The sequence below is a fragment of the Pichia membranifaciens genome, assembly GCF_001661235.1.
Source record: "Pichia membranifaciens NRRL Y-2026 unplaced genomic scaffold PICMEscaffold_4, whole genome shotgun sequence".
Lineage (NCBI taxonomy): Eukaryota > Fungi > Ascomycota > Pichiomycetes > Pichiales > Pichiaceae > Pichia > Pichia membranifaciens.
The window spans coordinates 774,691-802,271 of NW_017566985.1; the positions used below are offsets into that span (position 1 = coordinate 774,691).

The following is a 27,581-nucleotide window of genomic DNA, read 5'->3' on the forward strand; positions in this document are numbered from 1 at the left end:
AAGGCAGAAACCTGGCCTGACTTGTCTGCCTGCTTCCTGCTTCCTGCCGTCTCCGGCCCGCCCTCCCCGCGGTACCCGTGCACTAGTTCGCCCCTGGTCCTTGCGGGTTGATCTCGCGAATTAGGGGTAACGCCACATGCTGCTCGGAAACGCAGTGCATGTGGATACTGAACCGACTGGTTTCTTTTGAAAAGCCAGGGAAAAAAGGAGGGCGGTAATGTTTTTTTTTTCTCCCGCTTTTTGCTCTCGTTGGGCCCCTTTTGCCCCCCCCCCCCCTTCCCCGATTTGGTTGAGTTTGGTCCCTGCACCCAAGAGGGGAGGCGTTAGAATTACCATTACATACGAAACAGGCCACAGGCACGCATGCGTACTTTTCGCTTCACTTCATTTCGTTCCCTCTCACTGGAGGAGCTGCGCCTGTGCGGGTTCTCGATCTTTCCCTCTGCCTGTCTTGGTAGTGCAGCGCTCCCTCGAGAGAGGACCCTCCAGAAGAAGAAGTGAAGAGGGCGGGTTTAGTGCGTCCCAATCGGTTAGACTTTCCCCAACTACATTTTCACATTCTCCCATTTCACGTCACTAAAATCACATTTTTTGCATATCCTGATGTATGCACATGTGTGGCAATGCATGTATATAGGTGAGTATGTATGTATGTATGTGCGTATGTATGTATGCATAAACTCAGCGGATCGTGGTGCGGTAATTACTACCCTAGGACAAGCCAGGCTTGTTTTCACGGATCATTAACCTTCCGCTCAACATGTCGTTGATCACAGGGAGTAGCTCCCAGTGCATGTCCAACCCTTTTCGCCCCACAACATCTGTATGCTCGTTCCACACCTTTTCAATGTCCTTAAAGCAGACAGACGTCCCCTGGATCGAACACAGAACAGCATTCTGCCCCTTCGCAATCTCAAGTTTCTTGCCGTGCTTGTACGTATATCTGAGGTCTTTTTCCGCCTTGAAGAAGTCTGCACTCTCCCCGCCATCAAATTCGGGACTGTTGATGTCTTCGCCTTCCGCCTCCTTGAAAATCTTGTTCTTTGTGTTGTACTTGGTAATTTTCGCTGCGGTCTCCTCGTTATCTTCCTCGATAAACTGGCACGCCTTGATTGCAAACCTAACGGCTGAAATCCGGTCCATACTTGAAGGAATCTTACCTTGCTGCACATGACCTGGGATCGCTGTACGGCTTTCAAATCTGCCGTGGGCAGCCTCCTTGATAATGTTGGCAACCAACTCCGTCGTGTATACTTTGGAGGCTTTCTCGTTTCTGATAAAAATCTTACCCGATCTCTCGTCTCCGTGATCATTGGCATACGACTTCTCCAAAAGATCCATGTCTTCCTGGATAGACTTGAGGTTGACCTTCACCTCCGGCGTGTAGACCGCCAATGCTCCTGTGACCAAGCCACAGAATGCTGCAATGTACCCGCAGTTCCCACCTTGTACCTCAATGACAAAAACACGGCGACGAGAGGAAGATGCGCTCTGTTTGACAGCATCACAATAGTTGACCAACACATTTAAACACGTGTCCGAGCCAATTGAGTACTCCGTGCCTGGAACGTTGTTTGAAACGGTACTTGGCAAGCAAACAATAGGCATGCTCAAAATAGGATATTGTTCTCTTGCATCTCTTAGCTCTTTGACTGCTTGGTAGCCTTCAAAACCTCCAATGACAATCAAGCCTTGGATGTGGTTCGCCTGCATATGGTATGCAACTGCACCCATGTCCAGAGATGGTAAGCTTCTGTTGGTGCCCAATTCGGAACCACCTAAATTGTGCCACTCCTCAACATCAATCCAGCTTAAAGGCCTGATAGCCCCATGTCTGATTAGGCCGGTGAACCCGTTCTGAATACCATATGCTTCGTGTCCCTTGGATAAGAGATAAAGAACAGCAGCTCTGGTTGCAGCATTTAAGGCTGCTGTTGGAGCGCCGACGTGAATAATCGCCACCTTCAATCTCTTGCTTTCAGGTAGTAGATTTTGATTGTCATCGCCTTGTGAGATACTCAAAAAGTTAGAGTAGTATTCCTTGAAAGTAGAGTCTCTCAGACCCATAGCATCGTCAAATCTTTTCTCGGAAATAGCCGTTGCTACCGACTTTGTCAATTTGACAGCTTCCATCAAAGGTCTACGCACCACTCTGTTGTTCAAGATACCAATCATTGGAGATGGAGTAGATGGTGTGTTTTCCAAAACTGCCTTCACTGCTTCCACACCTTGAACAGTGGCTAAAAATCTATCAAAAGCCACAGCCGTACCACCTCTTTGAACGTGTCCTAGTTGCGTAATTCTGGTGTCCAATCCCATTTCAACTAAACACTCTTCAACATTCTCCGATGTAATTTTTTGCAGATTGTCATCGATGGCACCTTCAGCAACGATGACAGTAGTCTTTCTTCTGCCCTTTGCTCTGTGTCTCAAACAAATTTCTTTCAAGCTTTGTTTCCAGGATTCGGCCTTAGCAGGTCTTTCAGGAATAAAGATATAATCGGCTCCACAACAAATACCTGCCATTAATGCCAACCAACCACAGTTTCTCCCCATAACTTCGACAACGAAAGCTCTTGAGTGGGATGCTGCCGTCGAGTCAATGAAATCGACCATCTCACAAATTCTTTCGAGAGATGAAAAGGCGCCAATTGTATGATCGGTCATAGCCATATCGTTATCAATTGAACCGACAAGGCCAACGATCGTCAAGTTTCTGTAAGGCTCTACCTGCTTATCGGTAAAAGTACCGTTTGTGACAAGTTCTTTAACCAAATCAGGCCACTCAGATCTGAATAGATCGGCACCGGTCAATGACCCATCACCACCACAGACCACCAACGCATCAATACCTCTCAGAATCATGTTTTTGGCAGCCGATAATCTACCTTCACGTTCCCTGAATTCCATACATCTCGCCGTACCAATAAGGGTACCGCCCAGTGATAGCCAACCTCTAACATCTCCCCACTCCAGCTTCTTTAACAGTTTACCACCCTGAACCAAACCCGAGTAACCTTCGTAACAACCAAAGACTTCACAGTTCAAGTAAATCCCAGCTCTAACAACTGCTCTCACAACAGCACACATACCTTGTGAGTCACCACCAGAGGTAAGAACAGCGATTCTCTTTTTTGAATTTTTGGTTCGGGTGTCAACCTCGGCCTCTTTTTCTTTCAAAGAGTCTATGACCGCCTTACTCGTGAAATACTCATCCTTTGAAGTGATGGTTGACCCAGAGTCTGGCAAAGGCTTATTTGTAAATCCAATCAAGTTTCCCACTGGATCTTTTAGGAAAAAGCTGACCACGGATTTTTCTGCGTCTGAAGGTTGAATGATTTCGAGATTTTCTTTGGCTGCAATTTTCTTGACAGAATCTAATGAATAAGTCAAAAGGACGATTCTTCCTGGTAGTTCAATGTTTTTGTGAACATCATGAGAAACCAATCTCACTTTTAAGACAACGCCTCTGTTCATACAAGCTTGAGAGGAAGAAAGCTCCGGATGTGAATACTCAATTGTTTCTTGGAAAGGAATTAGATTTCCCTTGGTGTCTGTTCTGCTGCAAGGAAAGGACTCCAACCAGCATTCTTTTCTTGAATCTGTCGAGATACCGGAGATGGTTTTACTGCTGGAAACGTAGTGGTCTTTAGAATAAGTTTTCACAATTCTAAATCCGAGTTTCTTGTAGAACTGGATTAATGCAGCGTAATCGGAAGTCGAAATGACTGCAAACGAAGTGTAAAGGACATGAGATGCTAAATCTGACTTTCCGTCCAGGCTAACTGCTTCAACATGAGCACTCATTTTCGTATATTGTGGTTTTGATTCTTTGATTGCCAGCTGTAGCAACTTTTTATGCAGTTGTGGAGAAGAAATACCTGTACTCCCACTCCTAATAGACCGTCTGAACGTTTCAGAGAGACAGTGCAATACATGATAGATGGACAACCGCTCACGACCCCGTCAAGCCACTCTCGAAATGACCCGGATTACGTAACCCCTCGGAGTACACTTTCCCACGGTCGATCGTCACCTGACATCTCGGGCCGAGCTGCCCCCTTCTTAAACGGGGAAGGGAAAAGGGAAGAAAGCTGGGCAGAAGACGGAGGGTCAATAAGCACAAGGAAGGAGAAGATGGATTTTGCTCAAAGACCATCCAGGGGGAAAAGCTTCTTGGATTGGTACATGCTCCCCCCCCAGATTGTAGTGAGAAAGCAGGACGCTGCTGTCGCAAGGAGGATTTTTCAGTCTAAATACGATCTAATTAATTGTTCAACAGCCGATCACAACCATATAAAAATATACGCGGCATTAACAAAAAGAAAGGAAAACACATGTTGAAGAAGTGAAGGAAAGGCAATGAAAAGAATATGGAAAATGCAAACATATGACTGCCTAGTCTTTACCGAAGAGGAACTGAGTGATCTGACCTAACCATCTCTCCCATCTCGCCACTTTGGTGTAAACCAGTCTCTTTCTTTCGAGCGTATGTTCGTGAAACTCGACTTCGGCAAGCCCGGTGGTAAGGTCGACGTCCTTCGGACTGGACCGATACTTGGTGCGTTTGTATATCTTCCACACCACGAAGATGAAGATGTCCACAAAGCACATCAAATAGGAGAACAAAAATGTGTCAAGCGACCAGTTCCCCGGTAGAAACACGGTGTAGCCCTGTAACCAAACCATGATGAAGACAACGACCAAGGTTATGGTGCATGCATAGGGTTGGAACCACGCTTTGAAGGTGAAGGCAGACCTGTCGATCCTCTGGGCAAGAACTGCTCTGCGGAAGTGCAAGTACGTGAAGAGGATGACACAGTAGTTGATCAACTGGGAAGCAGTGATCAAATTGATAATCCAGTTTAGAACGGTGTTTGCGTTCTTGTTCAATTGGAGAAAGCCCAATGCGCCCCAGGCTAAAGACACCAAAACGGCAAAAATTGGGACGCCCTGCTTGTTACAGTAGCCAAAGATCTTAGGGGCTCTGCCAGCAATCGCTAGCCCGTAAAGGGTTCTGGAGGAGCAGAACGTGTAGGAGTTGCCAGCACTGAAACAGGAAGTGAGCAACATCACGTTTAGAATATGGGGCAAGACTTTGATGCGCATATTGTGCATGGCGATGGTGTATGGGGACGAGCCTGCGCCGGGAAGCCCGGCGGCAATTGCGTTGAGGAGAAGCGGGTCCTTAGCGTTGCACAAGATGCCCACACAGAGAGCGCCGCCAATGAAGAACGTGCTGAGCCTGAAGAAGACGCCCCTGAATGCCCCCGGAAGGATTTTGCGGGGGTTAATGGTCTCTCCGGCGGCCATGCTCAAGTACTCCGGACCGGCCACCATGTACGAGGCGCTGATCAAGCACGCGAGAAAACCCTGGAACCGGCCCAGGCTTCCGAGGTGGTAGTACTCGAGCATGACGGGGGTGTGTTTCCAGTTCGTGAAGCCAAAGGCGTGGTGGTCCGGGTTCCCGCCTACCATGGTGATGAAGGTGAAGAACATGAGCCCCACGGCGAGGAGCACCTTGCCGATGCAGAGCCAGAACTCGGCCTCGCCGTACCACTTCACGGCGGCGACGTTGATCAAGAAGTAGATGGCCAGCTCGATCGCAAGCGGGATTGCCGGCGAGTAGCCGTCTGTCCAGAAGTGGATCAACGTGTTGAACAAGGTCAACTCGAACGGGATCAAGGCGCACTCCAAAACCCAGAAGTTCCAGCTGGCCATCACGCCAAACGCCTCGTCGACAAAGCGCTCGGCAAAGACGCAGAACGGAGCCCCCTTGATCGGGAGGTAGCACACCATTTCTGCGCAGCAGCAGGTGATCTCAAGAATCGGGATGCACCAGATCATGAACCCCAGGAGGAGCGAGAGACACCCGCCCGTCTTCAACGACGTGCCGATGTTCACAAACAAAGACACCCCGATCGTGCCCCCGATGGCAATAAGCTCGATCTGCCGCCGCTTCAACTTCCGGTGCGTGCGGCCCTCCTCGTACTTCCAGTACTCGGATCCGGTCGACGACGACGTGTCTGAGTACGGCTCGGTTTTCTCCAGCGACCCACCCCCCAAACCGCCCTTGTTCGTGCTCGACATCCGGTCGATGTCTCGCTTGTACGCCACCTCGAGGTCCTCATTTGTGAACTCACCGTTGTCGAAGCAGTCGTCGTAGTCTACCACGCCCCCCTCTCTGTAGCCACCGCTCTCTCCTTCCTCCCTTTCTTCTCCTCTTCTTGGCGAAGGAAAGCTCTCCGCCTGCGCGTTCAAACAGTACTCGTCTGTCTCACTTCGTGGAGCCACCGGCACAAACGTGTCCTTGGCGATCTGAAGAATGTTGAATTTCTCTCTTTTCGCCATCTCTTAGTTGTCCCGTGCAGCAAAGCAACAAACCAGCACAACGAAGAACCAGCAAACTTCCCTACATGTCTTTTTCAAAGCATTCTGAGCCTCATCAGCACTACCATTGCCCCTCTAGGCCACCTATATACCTTTTCCCCGCCTCTGGAAGCTGCCCCAAATGCTCAGCACCTGTCACCTCATACTGCCAACTCCGGCTCCCTTCTGCCGTGGAATCACCGGGGCCCTGCCCGCCCCCCGCAGACTTCTCCGCCCGGCAGGGCGCCAGGCTGCGTCTGCCTGCATTCGCGTGCCCGCCGCTTTCGGCCGCCGGCGGCGGGATGCACTTTCCGCCGCCAGCCCGTGCGGTAAGCGCACGGACGGATTAGCAGGACTCCGACAGCAAAAGTTTTTGCGACGATCGACGTTTTGCGACGATCGTCGCAAAAAATGGAGTTGGCTGTTTCCGGCTTTAGCCGGGAGCAGGTGGGTCTGCCGACATGAAAAGGCCCTCTTGCCGCTTTCCGGATACGGTAAAAAAAGGTACACAAGGAATATATATATACATACAGTATGCGGTTGGCGCAGACACTAGCGTCTGAAACGGCCAAAGAAACGCTTCTTCTTCTTCTTGGCGTCACCCTTGTCGCTGCCCCGAGTCTCGACGCTGTAGAGACTGTGGTCGTCGCTGTGAACGCCTGTACTGCGGCCGCTACCGGTGGCATTCAGGGTGGGAAAGTCCACGCTCAGGTTGCTGTCGTTGTTGACCGGCAGATGGAGGTGATCCCTGCGCGGAGAAGGGTGCCGCACCGACAAGGCCTCGTCAATGCCGCCAACGGCACCCAGGGCGCCAAGGGCGCTGCCGTGGCTCTCCGTGGCACGCAACAGCGAGGTAGGAGCAGACAGAACACTCACGCTGGACTTGCTTTTCCTCAGGCTGCTGTCCGCCGGGAACGCGTCGAAGGTCGGCAACGACACCTCCAGGTTCTTGGGCGAACTCATCCCGCTCTCTCTGCCGGCACCGCCGTTGCCGCCCTCTCCCTCGTAAAACGCAGAGCGCACAGTCAGGTTCCTGGGCTTCTCGCTCGGCTTAGTTGTAGAGCCGGCATCAGGGCCTTTTGGGTCCTTCGGGCCCGCAGGACCCGCAGGACCCGCAGGGGTCCTCTCTTCCAGCTTGCCATCTCTCGCACGTTCTGCGGGCTGCTGGCGAAGAGGCTGCTCCTCCTGCGCCGACTCCTCCTGCGCCTTTTTGTCCCTGCTGCGCAGCTCTCGGAGACATCTGTACAACTGCTGCACGTGGATTGCTTGTAGCATCAACTTCGAGTCATTGATCAGCACACCCGTTTCCAGAAACAACTGGATTATCGTTTCGGAGACAAAACTCGTGTTCTCATCATTGACCAGCTCTTTGAAGGTCGGCCATCTCTTCAGCTTTTTACGACTGTCAGCAGCATCCGCTTTTGCTGCGCTTCCGTCCAACGTAAACTTCTTGAAAGATTTCATCAAAAATCCTTCGTTACTTTCATCCTCTTCTCCGTCCTCGCTATCACTGGTGGTCTCATATCCGATCTCGTCTAAAGTACCAATGGTGATTCTGAAACGATGGCCATCAGTATCGTCTGGAACCTCCTTAGGTTCTACCTTCTCCGTAGCTGCCAAAGAAGCAGCTTCAAATTTGGTGTTAGTTGGACTCAGGTCACATGCCTCAGCCTCAATTTTATCGGTCGGTCCTAGATCAGCCAAATCTAACATCTGATCACCATGACTGCTCGTGATGCTTTGCTCATGATCATCTATCTTCATATCACTGCTAATTGTTGACCCAGAATCTCTTCTGCTCCCCGTAGCTGCCTCCAACAACAACTTCCAATCCAAGTCAAAATCATCGTTCCCTTTCATATCTAACAAACTATAAATATGTTCATCAGAACCGTTAGATTGTCCATTGTTCTCTTTTTCCAAAATCAGTATCAATTTTGCTTTTAGTGTGGCTTCCATTATGCCTAACGAAACGAAAAACAACTCCAGAATTAGATCGTACAATAATGGAATTCCTAATTGCTTTGTCGCTTGTAAAAGCTCAATTCCAGTGGGGAATAGCTTCCAGTTCGCTCCTATCTGGCCACTGTAGAGGTATTCAACAATTGCATGAACAGTGTTTCGTGGATATGGTAAATATAGAGATCTTGGTAGCAAGACCGGATCAAACTTTGTATTCATGTCAAGAGAATTCTCGATTTGCTCAGCCATATCAGCTATCTCTTCTCTTGAGGAGCGAGGCATACTGTTCAAGCTATTTTTCTTTGAAAAAGTATTTTCGGCAGCTGAAATATGCGACAATGTACGAGAAAGAGATTCAGGATCCAAGTTGTGCATCGGTGTTCCATCCGGTAATACTTCTGGCATGGGCAACTGAAGTGGAATATTTTCCAGTTTAATCGATGGAGGTAAATGAAGAGTATCTGTACCTTCATTGTTATTATTGATATCATTATTGCTGGTAACTGATGATCTTTGCGCTCCCAGCGCAGGGGAAAATGAAATTGGAGCAGATGTTGAACAGCCCGGAGATGATCCTATAGTAACATTGCTTTGAGAGTTATGATTCACATGCTGACGTAATAAAGGATTAGAAGATGATGAATTGTAGGAGTTTGACGAAGTTGAAAGCATTGAGCTTCTAGACAGAGTAGATCCACGACGACTGGAGGATTGTGCAATCTGTAAACCTCCTCCCAAAGAATGTCTTCTTGAGTTAGCAGAGTTGCTCAAAGAACTTCTGCGTGAAGGGGATAGATATGAAACTGAATTGTTTCTTGACAGTCCAATATTAGACGAGTTTCTCCTTGATTGGGACAGAGAAATGGATGCCCTGTTGAGCGCAGTTGGGTTGAACAAGCTCCCTGTCATAGAATTATTTCTGGACTCATTCAGGGAGGGAGACCGCACTCGTCCGCCTCGTATTGAAAATGGTTCATTCTTATTTCCCTTTTCTTGAAATGGATATCTGAAATTTGGTCCAGAGAGACTATTTTTCGAACCAATTGATGCATAATCGTCACTGTCATTATCACAAGAGTCACTGAAGCTATTTCTCGAAGACTCAACCAGGTTAAGTGCTCTTTGCTCAAGATGCAACTTCGCACACGCATCAGCAAAAAGCTCATCAAATCCATACCCCCATCTTCTCCGACAGAGCGTAAGAGGTATGGGAACGACATTTCCATCCGAGCATACGAGATCGATATCAGATAAAGCAGTGTTTCTATCGAATGCATTCTTTCCAATTGCAATTGCATATGAGGGCAAGACTGATTTAATGGAATTCACCTGCATCTGCTGAGCAACGTGATAAGCATATCCTGCAAAATCTCCAGTGTGCTCCATTCCGTGAACAGGGTTAGCACGGACATGACTCAAGTTGGAATTAGCTGATGTGATTGAATTTGTCCTCTTCACCGAATTATTCTCCAGGGTATGTAAGCTGCTAGCGCTTGGAGAGTTAGAGAATCTCAGTCTTTGGGCAACAGTATATGGCTTTTTCCCAAAAAAGTTAGTGAAAGGCAGTGACATGACAACCAGGTTATCAAAATAGTCAACAGAGCCAGATGCATCCTTCATGCTCATCGACCCCAAAAATGCAATTTTATGATGTGATTCCCATACAAAACCCTTGGATGGTTTGTGGGTGTACACCTTGTGCAAACATGATATTTGAAGTTTTGTCCACGTATCGGTTCTAATATTGAAAACGTAAGAGGAAAGTTTTCTTTCATTGGCTATGAAACCTATCACCAGAATGTTTTCGCCAAACACTCCAATTGTGGGGAACTGCAAACTTGAAATATCACTGATATCAAAATTACTATTGTGAGAGTATCTAACTCCTTTGCAACTGTTAGTGAATACCAGAAGGGGTTCGAACTCAACCGGATCTGGTGTTTTGCAAAAACCGTAAAGTCTCAAATCATTTGTGTTAGAACAAAGCTCAGGATAAAAAGCATTCAATGAATGTCGTATCTTGAGATGTTCCTCTTCAGAATTCCCTTGCCTTGAATGTCTAAATTCTGATAAATTTGGATGCTCTTTTTCATATACTTTAAGAGTACTCATGTCAAAAAGATCTAGGGCCTGGTGGTACTGTCCATCCTCCCCAACACCACCTACCATACAAATTCCTGGCTGAATCAAGGACTTATCAAACATCTCAAGGTTGGGCAGCATCAACATTATATGGTCGTATCTTTTCAACAGTTCACTATTTCCATTCTCGTAGATGCATTTCCATTGTCTGTCAATACTGTCAAATCTCCACAAATCGTTCAACACTTCAGGCTTATTGTCATTACTAAAATTGATACCACCACTGATATAAATATAGTTATCATAAACACACATTGCATGGAAGAACCGAGCCGGTGGAGTCTCCAACGTGCTCGATGAATTTGTCTTGTAATGATTCCATTTTCTGCTTATCAAACTAAGTCTGAAACACTCCGCTGATAGATACTGGTTATATTCAGTGTGTCTATTTTCGTTAGCGCTGAGTTCCAGTGTTGTTTTGAATACTGAACGAATCGTCTCTAATGTAAAATCTTGGGGAATTTCGAGCTCTAATGTGGCACCACCAAAGACAAATACTCTAGAATTGAATATGCTCACCGAAGCACCAGTCCTACAGTCCAATCGTAATCTTGCGTCTTTGCTATCACAATTGGGCATTTCCAATGGATGGCACTTCGTAGCTGAAAGGTCAAGAGCACTCATATTTAGATTATCTCAATATGGCTGTCTTTATCCTAGCTTGGGGGAAATTGCAAAGGTCTATGATTCACCTAATACCTTCCATTCATTAGCGTTTAGCGCTTTGTATGGCCTGCTGAAAGACTTCTTTCAAACCAAACAGCGCTGCCTTCCGCGCGGACTGACATTTTGGAGGGCCGATGTTCTGGTGAAGTATTTTGATCGAGAAGGAAATTATTCTGAGATGGAGCAAACTTCCGAGGAGGAGGCCATTTCTACGATCATTTGTCGTTCTGTACATACACGCAGGATCTTGGAACTATTGCGTTTCAACACACCCTAACAACAAGTCATGCTCCCATTATATCTTCTAAATGCAGTGAAAGGCGAGACTGTGGTCGTCGAACTCAAGAATGCGGGTATCATCAACGGTACCCTAGAAAACTGTGACTCTTACATGAATGTCACACTTACCTCGGCGTATGCTTCTTTATCCATGGACGAGCCTTTTCACAAGATAGATCGTATATATATCAGAGGTACCACAATCAAGTTTTTCAAGATGGGTAATGAGTTCATTGAGAAATTCAAAGAACAACAACAGAGAGAGAAGGATAACCACTCGAACTACCGTAATAACAACAGACAATACAACAACCATAGACAAAATAAGTTCAATAATCAAAGACGAGGTAATGGAAATTACAATCAGAATAACAATGGCAATAATAGATGGGGAAATAATAGTAGAGAAGGAATTGACACCAAAAACTAGTCCTCCAACTCTACTTTTTCTTCTTATATAAATAGTTATATTATGTATAATACAACCCTTATAATATATCTTGGGTATATTTGAATACTGTACACGAAACAAATTTTGAGCGGGATATGCGGATAGAAAGAAGTGATCATAAAAACGGGCTCCATCCCATAAAAATAAGTGCCAAGTTCCTAGGATCAACGGCTTCATGAATTAATTCTCTGACTACAGCTTCATTACTGAGTCCTTGTGCTCCAAGCTTTCTTTTCACTGTTTCAATGGCCGCGTTTGCCTCAGAACCTGTATCTGTTTTGATGAATTCATCAAAGCCTTTATCACTTTCGTCATTGTTAAAGTAAATTTGCTTTAATTTCTTTTTCCTCAAGGGAGACATAGTCCATGTGTATAGTGGATCGTACTTCAAAACATCCAATATACCACTTATGTACTGTGTGTTGCTTCTCAGCACATTAAGAACATGTTCGCAGTTTTTACTGAACATACCATTCACACCAGTTACGCCCATACCATCCACTATATCACGAGTTAATCTAAAAGGAACCGTTTCAGGAATAGGCAATGCCTGGCCCTGGTCAAATGCAACTCCAAAATCAATGTGGATCGGTTCTCCTGAAGATTTGTCTAGTAAAATGTTATTGCAATGCCTGTCACCGATTCCTAAAATATACCCCGTTATAGATGTCGTGGCAATTCCGTGGCAATACAAAGTCCTAGACTCAAACCACGAATCCGAAGAGGTGAAGTTGTTGAAAAAAAAAGTCCTTAGATTCGGTGTTACTTTGTGACAGATTTCCTTGTATACTTGAATTCTGACATTCTTTGATTGGTTTTGAAATTCTTTCATTTTGAGGCGTGCTTCAGTAATATCCATCTCATCGCCTTGATGCAACGATTTCAAGATGTCAATCAAAGGCATTGAATTTGGCACAAATTCTAACACACCAGAAGTTGGTCCTAAAGGTGACACATTGTAAGTTCTAATCCTCAAATTGCGTTTCCGGGTTTCAATATTTCTCCATAACAACTTGTTAACTTTTTCAAAAACTTGCTTCATGATAGAATCCTGGCGAAGGTCATCAGGGGCTTTCAAGAGCATTCTTTGACTCTCACCAGTGGATAAAATCATTTTCATTATTTTTGGATGGCTGACTCCTGAAGCAGCAATAACAATGTTTTCATCTATTCGTAAAATGATTGGAAGTTCTTCTTTTCTGTAGGGGAAATGCTTTTGTACAGGAATATTTTTTACGGGAGAAGGTAGAGATAAAGTGGGTAAAGTATCCACCCACCATTTACCGTCTGGAAATTTCAAAATCGAAGCTTTCTTTGTATTTTTTAGTTTTGAGTTGGCAACTGTGACAGCTTTATCAGAAAAACCTTCAACTGATTCAAGGATATTCGTAACACCTTCAACATTAAACTCATCAATTGACCGATATAGTATTTCCCAAATACTTTCAGCAACATTTCCTCTAGAAGCAACAGCAGCATCGTCAGATTCCCCTTTGGTTATAATTAAAGACTTGATCAAATAGAGAATATGAAAAGGATGGGATAGTGAAATGTTAATGATTAATTTTTTCAAAATATTTTGAAAGGCTGTATTTTCATCCAGAAGCCTTGAAGTAAGCTGGTTGCTCCAGGGCACAAAGCAAGAAGTGGGGAGCCGAAGAAGTTCGTCTTCATCGATATTAATATCGTTATGTTCGATCCATAATGAGCAAAATCGATCAACGTCACTTTCAAGTTGATCCTTAACATCGAGAGCAATGGATCTAAAGTAAAAGCTAATTGCCTTTTCAATGTAAACATTACGTTCTTTTTTAACTGCTGCCAGTTCTTTGCTTTTTGCTTTATAGCGTATTTTCAGCCTATTCAAATCCTGTAATGCGTATCTCTTTTTCTCTTTTCGGGTCTCTTCTTGAAGAAACTTGGTAAGCGATTTGATGTCGTGTTCTAAACTGACAATTGAACGGCAAAGCTTCTCCATGAAAGTGTCATCATGCTCTTTCCTAATTTGATCATCACAAAATTTTGCCATTATATGATAGGTTAAACCTAAATCATCGAATTCTTTTCCTGAATAGGTGTTGAGATCTTGGACTATCGGCTCAATATAAGTATTCATAATTGTGGCCGAAGTTTCTTGTTTGCATTCGTCACACCATTTTGCCACAGTGGCCATTATATATAGAGAACTTATCCCCAAAGGTCCTCTGGCATGTTCATCATTTATTGACTTCGAGGCCTTATCTGTTTTGATAATATCCTTCAGAGTCTCAACTGGAAATCTTGTGTCAGATTGTTGTGTCCAAAATGCTTTCGCAAGATTAAACTTAGATATCCTCGAAACTAGCAAATTACTTCCTTTGAACTTTTGAGTAGCAATCTGATCCAAGTAAACAGAGGCGTTAACAGCTTTTTGGGTATAGTTTTTTTGAGTCATCAAATCATTATAAACATGAAGTTCGTTCACAGCTCCAAGCCAGCACTGTTCAGCAGTAACATGTTTAATTCGAGCAGTTCCAAATTGACTCATTAGTTCGAATAAAGAACGTCTACCGAGCAAAATATTTTCGAATTCTGTGACCGTTGCATTTTTAAACCAGGAAGTAGATTCGTGAAAACTAATCAATGAATCCTCAAACTTCCCCTCGTTTGTTGATGTCATTTTTTCAAAAATGCTGCATAAAGAAAGAGTCCTTACCCATGATTCTAAAGATTCAACAGAAGTTGCGCCTGGTTTAGTGAATAGTTTGACTTCTGTCTTGACTAGCTTTTCAATGGATTTTTCACAAATGCTTTTGGCGTCAAAAGGAAATTCTTTGATCTGCTTCAATATCGAGTAAATGCATTTGTTTTCGCTCACAAATTCGGTCGAAGCAGATATATCCCACTGATTAAGTTTCCATAATTGCTCATAAAACATGTCCGAGTAGGAGTCCTTTTCATTATTTGGGGTTTCGTATGAGTATTCACTCATAATATTTGAAACACCGGACCAGCCCAACTCCATCATACCAGAAGTAATGCTATTCAAATAGTTTCCCTTGTCAAAATTTCCCCACAAAAGGCTAGACTCAAATTTTGCATTGCTAAACATCATCTCTCCCCATTTCAAATTATTGTTTTTTAGTATATCTATACCATAATCAAGTTTAGGAACTATAGGCAACCCAAATACTAAATCTTTATCTTCAATGCCTTCGTATGCTTCTTTCAATGACATATTGTAAGATGGATCATTCAAAACCTCTTCTTGCGTAATAAGGTCAACATTGCAATAATAGTCTTCGAAAAGCATCAAAGCGGCCTTGTATTTTTTAATGTACAAAGCCGCTTCGTATATTGGAGGGATATCAAAATGGCGAAAAATGCTTACAAATTTATCGTTGCCATTTTTAGTCCCAATTCTGATGAGCAGAACCAATTCAACAAACAGCTGAATTGCTTCTTTGGGTAGCTGATTGATGTCTTCCGCAAAAAAATCATGAATCATTTTACCAATGAGATTTCCACGTTTGATGGGTTGATTTTCAATGAAGTATAATATTAAAGGACAGAAGCACTTAACGGAAAATGATGCAATATGGCAAATGTAATTTGCCAACAAAATAATGATGGAAGTATGAGAAGTAAGTTCATTAATGATCGAAAATAAGATCTGAGTGAGCCACTTCTCTAATTTAAATGCTTTTATGTTAGTGGAGAATCCATTTAACGCCTGTTCAAGACCGTGCCTATAATATGTTAGATTATTATTCTCCACTTGCTCAATCAAAAGAGAGCACACATAGTTGCCCATGGGATATATGAAGTCTTCAAAAGGCTCAAACAAACTATCATATGATATATATGAGGTGATATCTTCATGTAGGACATTCTTTTTGTATAAAATCACACCAACAATTGTTTCGAAACAGTATCGTGTCCTCGGATTGGATGTTGGAAGATCTTTGATCATCAATTCAAAGATCATATCTAGAGATTTTACAAGTTTGTTAAACTCAAGCCTATTGTTTTGCTGCATCATGTAACTGTCGTACTCAAGAATTCTTGATTCTGGAATATTTCCGTAAAATTGATAATATATACCCAAACATTTGCCAACCCATATGAGCATCGGAGTGGAAAGTTCACTAGCGTAATCAATCTTTATTTTGTAGATGTTTTGGACAAACTGTTCATTCAAAGAAGTATGTAACTTTTCGTAATTTAGTGTGTGCAATTGAACACTTCGTTCAAATAAAAGTGAAAGAAATTTGATCAAGATATGAGTATTTTTAGCATCTTCACATGAAACATTGATAAATTCTATTAGGTTAGGAACGGGAGTTGTGTTCTTCTTATGGATCGTATTGAGACCGAAATCAAGAATTTCGGAGAATTTCCCCATATTGATGTCGGACTGGAATCTGGACAAAGTTATACGAAGATTATCTAATTGAGAAGAACGATGGCCATCAAATAAGCTACATAAAAGTAATACCCAGACCTCTATTGAAATATTTGATAAAGACTTACTATTTTCACATAACACGCAATTCAACATACTTGCAGCATCATCCATTAAATTGTCATCTTTGAGATAAGGTACTAAACTTCTTGTAATGATTTCACATACATTGGAGTTTGCAAATCCTTTTGAGGCTAGCATGTATAGCAATTTCAATCTCCGTAAATGAATCTTTTTTTCAAGCTCTAGTATTGAAGAATCAACCAAAAGCAGTATTTTGGATGTTAAATGGTAAACCGTTGGCACGGTCCAGGTTTCATCAATCCCGCAAGTATCTGAAAAATAATTAATCATATCGACACAGCTTTTGGGTTTGATATAGAGTTCGTATTCATCCAGAAATGATATTTTTTGTGAATTCTTTGAAAAAAGATCTTCTTTATGCTTTTCATTTGTTTCAAATGCAAATGTATTTTTGAGTTCATTCTCTGAGGAACAGTCACAAAATCGAAACAATTGAAATACAATTAATAAGAACTGCTCTTTTATGTTTGCTTTTAAGGTTTTTGAAGACGTAAAGTATTTTTCAAAAGATTTAAATATTTTATTTCTTATGCCTCCTCTGGTCCAGGATAATGTTATCGAAAGAGCCATTGAATCATTCACCACTGAAGATTCTTGCATGCGGGTGATTTTTGAAATTCTCGATATCTCAGATTTGTGATTATAGGCCAAGGATAATGCTGTCATTTCCTTGTAAGTTGCAAGAAAAAAGTCGTCTAAAGTTGAAAATTCAAATAACTTGAAGGGGAATTCTTCAATCGAAAACTCAAAGCTCCACCAACACTTGAAAAAAATTTCCTTGAAATTCCAAAATAATGTATGAACATCAGGAATATTATTGGTAGTAATTATTGAGCGTATTGCATATGGTAAATACATCAGAATTTGTGAATGGTTTGAAAGCTCTAGAAGGTTGCAAACGGTTGCCACTGTTAATGATTCAGAAGCTGCAGAAATTCTCGTCATAAAGAAACAAAATGTTGCCGATGATTCAATACTAAAATGAGGATCTTTAAATGATTTGACAAACGAGCTATAAATTTCAAGCTTGTTTCCATTTGCATCTTGAATAAAGGTTTTTATGTATTCCCCTACCTGGCATTTATTGAAATTCGATAGCATAGCAAATATTTCAATAGAGGTACTCCAGATTTCCTTATTGTTGAATTCAATTGAACTATTGTTGAAACAAGTTAATATTTGCATAGACAAATCTAAATATGCAATTAAAACTGATTCTGTGTATATCATATTCTTTTGATATAAGTTAGTAAGATACTCATAAACAGCTTTCCCATCTGAATCGATACCCGGTAATTGTGGGTTCATCCAACGCTTGCAAAAAGCTTTGAAAGCCCTAGCTATCAATATGAGTGAGCTTTCATTTGTTTTTGTCAGATGGTCCTCTAATAGGGATGTTAAACTACTAAACATCTCATCTATAACTTGTTCAGATATGGTATCCACATTATTGGTTTCAATAAACTTTAGTATCTCAATTTGTGATGCAATATACTGAAATTTGGACTTGATTTTTGAAGTAAACTTTAAAGCAGTCTCTAATGCTTGCTCGACATTGTCATTAACTGAGGAAAATTTCAGACAATAATCAGTTGCCTTTTGCTCCAAGGTGAGGCAATGACTTAAACTTGCAAAGTTATACACAGAGTAAACTGGAAACGATTCATCCAGAACCTCTTCACTAGCTGATGGCATGAACGAATCAAATAATTCAAACTCAAGATCTTTATAGCTTTTGTCAACCGCATTAATCTCACGAAGTGATGCCTCTAATACCATTGGTAATGCAATTATGTGTGATGTTTTAGAAATCCAGTCTTTTGATTCAGATGAAATAGAGCTGAAAGCATCAAGTAATTTGTGTAGGAAAAGCTGTAAAGATTTATCGTTTTTCATGCTATGAAAGTGCTCTCTCAAGCTATCAATAGTTTTTTCAACAAGATTACTATAGTCCGTACAAGGCACATCCAAAAAAAGTTTCATGGCTAAGCACCACTCAATGGCATGATGATCCATTGAAGTCTCAATAAAGTTGATAAACATTAATCGTACTCTACTTTTGGTGACATCATTGTTTGAAAGAGTTCCTTCGCTAATATACAAATCCATATTGTTAACATGCATGCGTGAGTTTATAGATCTGCTTTTCAAAATATACTGAGTAAGTTTAGCTTTCTCTGAAATTTCTTGGCTTAGTCTATAAGAATGACCATCATAAACTCGTTCCATGTTTTGCCAGTCACGTTTAGCGAACTTCATGCTCCCAAATCCTGATAACCAACCGACAAACATTGTTATCGAAAAAATATCGTAGGCATTGTTCAGTGTAGAAAGCTGGTCAATTTTCCCGGTGAACCAATGTGATACCTTGTGGCCGAATAGTTGAGAATCATAAGCGTTCAACGAATTGCGAAGTTTTATATTTTTAAACTTGAAATTCTTGCAAATATTAACAGCTGTTGTCCAAAATAAAATGGACTCATAACACAGGATAGCTGGTCCGTTTATTTCTGAAAGATCTATAACATTCTCGTATTGCTGGATGATAGTCTTTTCAAGATGTGAAAAATTGGATTTCGTTAAGAAGTTGTACATGGAAAAATGGGTCAAAAAAATGCACGCTAATCTGCAGATATAAGGGTCCTTTAGCAATTCTAAACAGTATTTGATAAGTTTGTTGAAGGAAGAAGTACCTGCTTTGCTCAAGTTATGCACGTGGGTGTTTGATTCTTCATCTCTAAAAGTAGCCATAACCGAATAGAAAATGTTAATTGCAAATAAAACCCAGAATTTCAACTGGTTATCTGGCTTTTCAAATACAATCATCAACTCTTCCAATATTTCCTCCTTGTTCAGTAGTACGGAACATGAAAGCTTTTCAACCGTAATTAGTTTCCTGTTTGATGATAAATATTCAAAGCAGAACGCCAATAACTGGGAGATAGTAACTGTTAAAACATTATTTTTGAAAGGATCATCAATCAATAAAGATAACAAGCAGTCCAAAGGATTATCAAAAGATCGAATGTAATCTGAGATCTGAAAGGTGAGCCCCAAACCCATCCCAGAAATTCTTAAACGTTTTGAAGCAGTAATAAATTCTGTCTCTGTGTCTAAAGTAGATAACTTAGCTTTCAGCTCGTAAAAACATATTAGTAAATGAACTATTCCAAGACGAAGAAGCCATGGTGTTGAATGGCTACCCTTACTCAAATACATGTACCTCAAAGAAAACAAGTTAGAGGCAGATCGTGTAGTATCAGGGAAAATATGGATTTTGACAGAGTTACTCTCCAGTTCAAGTTGTTTATGCAACGAAATATCACTAAATAAGTTAAACCCAATTTCAATTATCTTGCTTAGGTCGCTGATTTCTTGCAGAAGTGAGCTTTTTTCGGAATCAGCACTATTCATACGTTTTCTTTTCTTCATTGGAGCCGAAGTGGATAAATCCCGAGAAATGCTGCCCTCCAAATCTGAGAAGGGAAGACTTTCGTCTGCTTCCGATGACGGATTGATGATGTTCGATGCTGTTTCGGTTAATTCTAGTTTCTCTGATTTAGAAGCAGGGAGTAAACTTAGTTCTGGGCTTGGGGTTATGTGCACATTAGTGGTGTTGATATTGTGATTGCTACCATTGTCTTTTAGAACTTCCATGGGCAAAATATACGGCCCAATCAGATTGAAAAATATTGCTAATTCAAAAACTAATTTTTTTGATACAATAGTTTTGACCTCAAGTATAAACTTAACTCCTAATTTGTAGAATGAATGGCATAAGTTGATATTAGCAGACGACATATCTATAATGCATTTGTTCACGATTTTGAACACAAAAATCAGGGATTCACGTTCTCGTTTACTATCCTCAAAGATATTTTTAAAGTAGTTCAGTAAAATATGATAGAATTTTGAATAATAGCTTCCCTTAGTCGTAGATTGTGTGGTTTGAAATAAGATTGTGTTGGAAGAGTATGAAGGGTTAAGAAATTCATGAACCAGAGTAAAAAGCTCAACCAGCAAATTTTCATTTTTAGAAGAGTTTATTGTATCTGTTACGAGTAGATTTAAAGATCGTATTGATACACTCAAAATTGATTCTGAGCTCGTCAAATACAGGTGATCTCTGAAACATTGAATACGGATTAAATGGTTCATTGCTTTCACGCAATTCAAAGCTGTAGGGTCAAAAATTTGAATCTCAGAGTCTACTGGGGTATACATGACATTTTTCAGCAAAAGCTCGATAATTTTCTCACTTTGTCTAGGTTTATATAAACTGATGAACTTTTTTGTGGCCCAAAGATGAACTATCACTGATCTCAGAATTGATGAGACTTTGTTCAACCTTACTTCAACAATTGAATTACTATTAGATTTCTCAAATATCGTCCTTTCGGTGTCAATATAAAAAAATAAAGATTCAACTAACTTTAGTAACAAATCACGATCAAATGCATTTTTAGTTGAAGTTGAGTTGAAGTTAATATCTTGAAGCTTTTCAAGTGCTTCATTTCTTTCACGGATTTTACTTGATGATAATGAATCTTTTTTAATGTATCAGAATTGGAAAAGTTAGTATCATTTCTTGTAGTCGATGTAGCGTTTTGTGTGATCATTCAATATTCAAACGCGTTAACTGCAAATTACTTCAAAAAGGACATACGACATATAGAGTCAATTGAGCCCCTCAGCATGGGCAGAAGAGGGTTTTGATCAGTAGATGGAATTGAAGAGTACCTCTGCTACTGGTAATTCACGCATGAAACCAGTGAAGGTAGGCTCTTTTACATGTATTGAGCATAAACGCAGATGCTGCTAGTAGTGGATCTTAGTGATGAGCAAAAAGGAACAAGCGACGGATCTAGCGATAACTCAAAAAACTTTCCTTTTTCAGGTGTTAGATAGAATTGCACTTACATGGCATTGACAAAAGCTGGATCGATGCAATTTTACTTGAATAACGAATTAACGGTTTATTATGTTATACAAAGATTTATATGCATTCCTTGCACCTGTGATATTATATGGTTAAATCAAATATAGGACTTAAACAACAACACCAGAGTTAGAAGCAATTCTTGGCCATAAGTCAGCACATTCCTTTGCAACTGGACCAGTGATGGCAGAACCTTTCATTTCACCCTTAGGGTTGACAATGACACCGGCGTTATCTTCGAAGTAAAGGTAAGTACCGTCTCTTCTTCTCCATGGCTTAGATTGTCTGATAACGATAGCTGGCATGACCTTCTTTCTTAATTCTGGCTTACCCTTCTTAACGGTGGCCATAACCATATCACCTGCAGAGGCAGCTGGTAATCTGTTCAATCTAGCACCGTTACCCTTAACAGCCATAACATATAAGTTTCTTGCACCAGAGTTATCAGCACAGTTCATAACTGCACCAGTTGGTAATGCAAGCTAAAAAAAAGATGAAAAGTTTGATGATTTCAAGAATCAATGATTAATGTTAGTATGCAGTCCTGTTGTTTTTGATTGAAGATCGTGTGACAGAGAATTGTGTCTTCGAGAGTTGGATATAGAGCGAATTTAATAGACGGCAGGGCAACGTGGTCATACGCGGCATCAAACAGCATAGTAATTGCAGAACTCTTGTGGGTGATACTTTAGGGACATCTAGCGTGATTCACCGAATGAATAGTAACACCTGAATTCATTTGACAGCTTTCATTCCTTGTTGCGCAGCCTTGAATAATACTGCTCCGACTTGTCGTTAGGCCTCATCATCCTTACACTCGATATACTTCGCAAATCGTTCATTCTTTTCATATCGCTCTGACCAAATCCATTCCCCTCCTTATGGCAAGAAAGTTATCCAACTAACGCTTTAAAAGAAATGGTAATGAGAGTCCTTTTGTTCCAGTGTGTTGACCTGGAGTGACAAGTATTGGCCTTTCTTTGATGCATTGGCGCCATCTTTCTCTTGCCTCACTATTTCATTCTATTTTCGTCAATAAAAAAGATGATACGTACTGACATTCTAAACTTAGTACCTTGAGCACCGGAACCAGACATTTTGCTATATGTATATGTATTTGTTGTACGGTAATTTTAATCTAATGTCGATGATGCGTTGAAAGCTACGTTACTGTTAATAGTAGTTTTCTCTATGTAGATTTTTTTCACCACCCCTCTCCCTCTCTCCCTCTGTCTCGCTCGCTACGGGGTAGGAAGATCCTCCCTCACCTCTTCGCCCCTCTCCTGCTGCACCCGCAGTCACATTATTTTTTGGCCCATACTGGATGAAAAGACGCAAAAGACGCGGCCACAAAAACATTTCTTAGCCCTCTGTATACGCACGTGATACAAAGCCCTATTTTTTCGGAGTACTTGTTATCGTTTTCTGAACAGACGGAAAACATTATGTCCGCCTCATAGGGCCACCTCTACCACAGACGCAAAAAACATCTTTCAACATTCTCCATTTGGTTTGAAGTTAACACTGTGGAGTTTAATAAGGTGGTTTTGTCTAATATGACAAGTTACAATATTGTTCAGAGTCATTATTGTTCAGGTCCAAAAGGATGATCACTATTAGCTGTGTCACAGGGCCTAAACGGCCTGGTAACAGTGAATCTGTGGTATCCTGACATGGTAAAACAGATCAAAATAGGACTATTACTTTCTGTGCGATCAACCATCCCTTCAAAGATTAGACCCGGCATAAACAACGGCGGGCTGTAATCTTCAGACGAGCGATTTACGCACAATGTTAAGAATGGCTTCAGATTTTTTTAAAGAGTTCTACACCTAGATAATATTGGGGCTTATCAGAGAAGTAATAATTGCCAGTGGGTTACCCAGCTGAATGCCATTGTTGACTGAAAAAAAACATTGGAACTGGTTTAGCTGTGGAGAAATCCAGTGCCAGGGCCTTTTTTGAGAAGTAGGAAGATATTCATAATAACATCAAAAGCTTCAGCTATTAACGAACCATATCTTCCCAAATCTTTCAATACAAAAAGAGAACCTCCTAGGACTTCTAAGCTCTATGTGACTGGAGGATGGGGGCTCAGAACAGTGATCTGTAAGGCATGCTGAACAATAGTCGGGTCATTGGACCAGACTTTTACTTTTACTGCAGATTCCAAGTAATTTAGCTTTCGACCAATTTGGGAAGAATCTGAGATCTCTGTGCCCAATATCTTCGGCAAAATTGAGCCTTCTAGAAGTTTTTACCCCTGTGGTGCATGCAAACAAAGATCCGAAGTAGTGTTGAAAAAAAAAGAGCCAAATTACGACATCGCTTTGTCCTGTTTCAGGGGATTATCCTGACTCTTTGTTTCTATTTTTTTTTCTCCTTTCTTTCATCTTTCGCCAATTTGACATATCGCTTATTATCTACGAGTGAGATATTAGGGCATTTCTTGTTTGGGGTAATTTACTAGTCAGAAAACATTTTCGTTTCAAATGTGACACAGAGTGTCTAGTAGTATCTGCCGTCAAATATCTATTCGGCTAATATACACTTTTCGCAAATGGGAGGCAGTTCTATTCACTCATGAATTATACGTCAATTTTCCTGTAAAGCGTTAATAATTCGCTTTACAGGTCGATACAATTAAAACTAGAAATTCTTTACAAACATTGATTTCATAAAAATAACAACATAACAACATAACAACATAACAATAACCAAAGATAATCCAATTAACAGCTGTGAAGATAGAATCAATACTGGAGTCAAAAAAAGTTAAATGTGAAGCATGCAGATTTTGCTCTAAATCTCAAGTGCTGACAATGGACACTGTAGATCTTCATAACTCAACTCCAAATATGAACTTCAACAGCAACCACATATGAATGCCATGTTCAAACGGTCACAAATATTAGTGCAAAATAATTATATTCCGAATACACCTTCGGTTTCAAAGATGACTAACACAACAAGCCTTATAATGAAGAACTCAATTCCCTAAGGAGCGTTCTCTAGAAGCCCCTATCAATTCCCCTGCCTAACTACAATTTCATTTGAGAGCAATTTGCTCAGAAGAATGAAATTGACGAAGACAAAAATATTTTGAGCAAATGTCTGGGTTTATATAGGACATCGAAGGTACCTTTATAATAGTTCATGCCATGGCACTGCCATAAAGCAGCTACTAGGGAGGCAGTTTTAGTTTCAAAGTTGTAAGAACTTGATAGGATCTTGCTGTTTCCATCAGAGCAGCGAATATGTGTTTTCTTGTGGCTATTTGTACCTCACCCAATAGCGTGAGTGTCGCTAAAATACGATGAAAAGTCGACGATATCTCGCCAAAAACGACTTTAGTTTTTTTTTTTAGTAATTGTGCCGCAGAGTTTTTTTCTTTCGGCAGTTTGGACCGAGGAGTAGAACATTCAGCATCCCCGTCCTCGCATATAGATATATTTAAGGAGGGCTTCTATTTTTTCGCACCAATATGAGGCAGTGTGCATGTAAACCACACCATTCAAGTTTGAATCTTGGCGGATGCGTCAGGGTTAGCTGTTTCTAGTTAGAGCCACGTTCCAAAAGGTATTCTCTTGCTGTCAATACTCATCTCCTACATAGCAAACGCCGGCTTTAGCAATAACAATCGGCACATCGCGAAGATCGGCGTCTACCGCTAAACGTTCGGCCGTTGATTATTCGAGGATAAGATACGGTGGCAACCCAACCAATAACACGCATAGGGTTTGGCAACATATACCGAGTGTTTTTTCTTTTGTGAATAGTTTTCTGGTGGCTTCTCCTGCTCCCTACTTTTGGATCCAAAGGAGCTTCTATTTTCTCTTGCTTTATTGCTATCAATTTACCATTATTACGTGGTTCATTGGCTAGCAAAACTCTTTTTGAATGCCAGTAGAGTAAAATTTGCCAGGAGTTAGCCGGTGATGTTTTAGTGTACTAAAATTGCAGCTTGGAACATAAATGAAACTGCTCCCTACCACTGGCTCATGATCACGACGTCCATCGAACAGCTGCCATAATATGGACAAAGAGAATTTTCTCGCCTTGCATGCGCCTTCGGTTTCGAAAAGCAATTTTCCCCACGCTACATTAAGAACATTCCGCCCATTATCGACGTCATGCAATTGGCCATGTCAGCGGACCAAATTGAATACGCTCTGATATAGTTACCTGACTCAAACTTTTTTTGCATCCACTGAATATATATTTGTATACATAAGTTTGGCCTCTTCTTTAAAGAGGTGAAGAAGCAGTAAAGAAAAAGAAGAAAAAGGCATCCATTATTGTTTTCATGATTCTCTTGCTCGGCTCATGAAATTAAAAGCCCATTGTTTTTGTAAGTTGCATTTCAAAGCCTTGTGATGATGTTGGCGATGTTGATTATAATGATGCCAACAAAAATGCGGAAAGTACGAAAAGAAAAATAACACCAAAGATAAATATAAAAGAGAAGAAAAAATCATGCAACAGTAATAACACTTAAGTCCTTTTGAATTATTTTAACAAAATGAGCAAATCAAATCCACACAAAACGTAACTCTTAAATCATTGAGTGCTACGATTAGTTGACGCCGTATAGCTCATGTAAGTATTCTTGAACATAGCATGCTGATCTTTTGAACCTTCTTTCACTATATTTTTGGAAAATTGTCCTGTGATGAGTTTCGGTGGAAATGCAGCATTCTTCTAGAATTTCTGCAAGCGGTACCAATTGCTCGGCAGTATAACCTGTGTAATAAATGTGAGCTTCTGTCCAATCTCCACGTCCTAACATTCTTCTTGATAGAAACTGAGCCCCAGCTGCTAACCAACTTGGAGGAGATGATACAAATCTGGCATCCATTATGGTGATTTCCAAAAAGTATTTGGCCAGCGTTCTAATTTCATTGTCGTAATCGTCAGCCTTTGATCCACGTCTGAGGAATGACATTGGACCAGGCCAGCCGAATTCGAAGCCAAGGACTTCAACCATAAACCTTTCAGCTCTTAAAAAGGATTCTCTTGGATACTGGTTTCCTACCATATAAACCATTTGAGAAACTGTAGGAACATTAATTTCTTCATATTTAGCGGCTATGAATAATGCAACTGCGCCACATAGCTGGAATCTCGATAAAGATATGGTTTTCTTACTGAGAAACCTATCTATAATGTTCACTGCAAGATATAATGTTTCAGGTAACAAGTTAAACCTTGAATGAAGTTGTACCAGCCAGTCCATCAATGTTGCTCTATGTTCCCATAAAAGGTCATCTTGGACTTCTTCTATGTATCTTGGATTTGGTTTATATCTGATTTCTAAAGAGTGCAAATAATTGAAGATGCGGTTGCCGTATTCGGCCACCATGGTCACGTCATATGTATCTTCGTCATTTGGATCTAGGGTATCACGGGAAAACTTAGAATAAACTCTGTCAATTTCCTTTTTTATGGAATCATTTAAGACTGGGGATAGAGGTTCATTATAAATCAAGTCATCTTCAACATCTTCGTCTTCATCTTCAACATTACTTTCCAAGCCAAAGTTTTCTTGATCATTGTGAGATTCGTAAGTTCCCTCAAGGAGGTTTGAAGTTTCCATTATATCATCAGATTCTGGAGATGATTTAGAAATTGATTGATTGTCAACTAGGACGGGTATTTTAGATTTGAGCTGTTGAGAGGATTGCTGGTCGTTCTGAGAAGCGGGAAATTGGTGGTTATGATTTTGCTGGGAGTTCAACGCGTTATCCGGCACAACACCTAGAACAGTACGTGACCGTGTAGTTCCTGCAGATGGATATGTGGCTGACGGTTGATTCAAGCTCTGCTTTTGAGCAGCGTTAGCATCTGAAGGTGGCTTTGATTTGGATTTGGATATTTGGCTATTATTCTCATCATTCGCCACCTGAGGCTTTACTGAGGACCTTCTCAACATTTTATATGATGCTGATTTGCTTTTCTTGGTTATTCTTTATTAGTTACTCTGAGAAATGGGATATTTCTTCAATTGTATGGCAGATTGTTTCAAATAAAACACGGATGAATGAAAAATTAAGAAAGGGTATGAACGGGGAAAGGGGATAAAAATTCAAGGAACAAAAGACAAATAAGCAAATGGACGATTTATTTGGGAGTCGGCACGAGGAAATCCAGGAGTGAATTTCAGGTGAAATGGATGGATCAAGGAAAAACTGTCGTGTAGTTCTTTTCAATCAGAGCAGGACGGAGTAGGGGATACGATGATGTGT

The 27,581-nt window shown here is 41.2% G+C and overlaps 8 protein-coding genes across 8 annotated transcripts; 1 reads left to right on the top strand and 7 right to left on the bottom strand.

The window, feature by feature from the left end:
• Positions 1 to 711: 711 nt before the first annotated feature.
• On the bottom strand, positions 712 to 3,807 carry PICMEDRAFT_34979 (hypothetical protein; the record flags this gene model as incomplete). Its single annotated transcript, XM_019162915.1, has 2 exons — positions 712 to 976; positions 1,055 to 3,807. 2 exons carry the CDS (start codon positions 3,805 to 3,807, stop codon positions 712 to 714), a joined length of 3,018 nt encoding a protein of 1,005 aa, XP_019016976.1.
• A 591-nt stretch (positions 3,808 to 4,398) lies between these two features.
• PICMEDRAFT_34957 (hypothetical protein) lies at positions 4,399 to 6,090 on the bottom strand (the record flags this gene model as incomplete). Its single annotated transcript, XM_019162914.1, has 1 exon — positions 4,399 to 6,090. The coding sequence occupies one exon, from the start codon at positions 6,088 to 6,090 to the stop codon at positions 4,399 to 4,401; it is 1,692 nt and encodes a 563-aa protein (XP_019016977.1).
• Positions 6,091 to 6,805: 715 nt separating this feature from the next.
• On the bottom strand, positions 6,806 to 11,145 carry PICMEDRAFT_17130 (hypothetical protein). Its single transcript, XM_019161475.1, has one exon. The coding sequence runs from the start codon at positions 11,095 to 11,097 to the stop codon at positions 6,922 to 6,924; it is 4,176 nt and encodes a 1,391-aa protein (XP_019016978.1). The 5' UTR covers positions 11,098 to 11,145; the 3' UTR covers positions 6,806 to 6,921.
• A 176-nt stretch (positions 11,146 to 11,321) lies between these two features.
• On the top strand, positions 11,322 to 12,046 carry PICMEDRAFT_17132 (hypothetical protein). The gene has a single exon (XM_019161476.1). It carries the CDS (start codon positions 11,426 to 11,428, stop codon positions 11,846 to 11,848), a length of 423 nt encoding a protein of 140 aa, XP_019016979.1. The 5' UTR covers positions 11,322 to 11,425; the 3' UTR covers positions 11,849 to 12,046.
• On the bottom strand, positions 11,985 to 13,010 carry PICMEDRAFT_34736 (hypothetical protein; the record flags this gene model as incomplete). Its single annotated transcript, XM_019162904.1, has 1 exon — positions 11,985 to 13,010. A coding segment is annotated over one exon (1,026 nt), but the record flags the coding sequence as incomplete, so codon positions are not given.
• Positions 12,814 to 21,199, bottom strand: PICMEDRAFT_146575 (hypothetical protein). Its single transcript, XM_019160474.1, has 3 exons — positions 21,064 to 21,199; positions 14,399 to 20,944; positions 12,814 to 12,990 (listed from the first exon to the last, which is right to left on the bottom strand). The coding sequence occupies exons 1-3, from the start codon at positions 21,092 to 21,094 to the stop codon at positions 12,986 to 12,988; spliced, it is 6,582 nt and encodes a 2,193-aa protein (XP_019016981.1). The 5' UTR covers positions 21,095 to 21,199; the 3' UTR covers positions 12,814 to 12,985.
• A 247-nt stretch (positions 21,200 to 21,446) lies between these two features.
• On the bottom strand, positions 21,447 to 22,433 carry PICMEDRAFT_59477 (hypothetical protein; the record flags this gene model as incomplete). Its single annotated transcript, XM_019163370.1, has 2 exons — positions 21,447 to 21,818; positions 22,392 to 22,433. 2 exons carry the CDS (start codon positions 22,431 to 22,433, stop codon positions 21,447 to 21,449), a joined length of 414 nt encoding a protein of 137 aa, XP_019016982.1.
• Positions 22,434 to 25,912: 3,479 nt separating this feature from the next.
• On the bottom strand, positions 25,913 to 26,932 carry PICMEDRAFT_35104 (hypothetical protein; the record flags this gene model as incomplete). Its single annotated transcript, XM_019162923.1, has 1 exon — positions 25,913 to 26,932. The coding sequence occupies one exon, from the start codon at positions 26,930 to 26,932 to the stop codon at positions 25,913 to 25,915; it is 1,020 nt and encodes a 339-aa protein (XP_019016983.1).
• Positions 26,933 to 27,581: the final 649 nt, after the last annotated feature.

What these genes read in the sequence shown, in the direction of transcription:
- PICMEDRAFT_17130 (XM_019161475.1), bottom strand. Translation starts at nt 11,097, where the DNA reads ATGAGTGCTCTTGACCTTTCAGCTACGAAGTGCCATCCATTGGAAATG.
- PICMEDRAFT_17132 (XM_019161476.1), top strand. Translation starts at nt 11,426, where the DNA reads ATGCTCCCATTATATCTTCTAAATGCAGTGAAAGGCGAGACTGTGGTC.
- PICMEDRAFT_146575 (XM_019160474.1), bottom strand. Translation starts at nt 21,094, where the DNA reads ATGCTGAGGGGCTCAATTGACTCTATATGTC. An exon ending in CTCAATTGACTCTATATGTC is followed by an intron (nt 20,945 to 21,063) that starts GTATGTCCTTTT and finishes ACATTAAAAAAG; the next exon opens with ATTCATTATCATCAAGTAAA.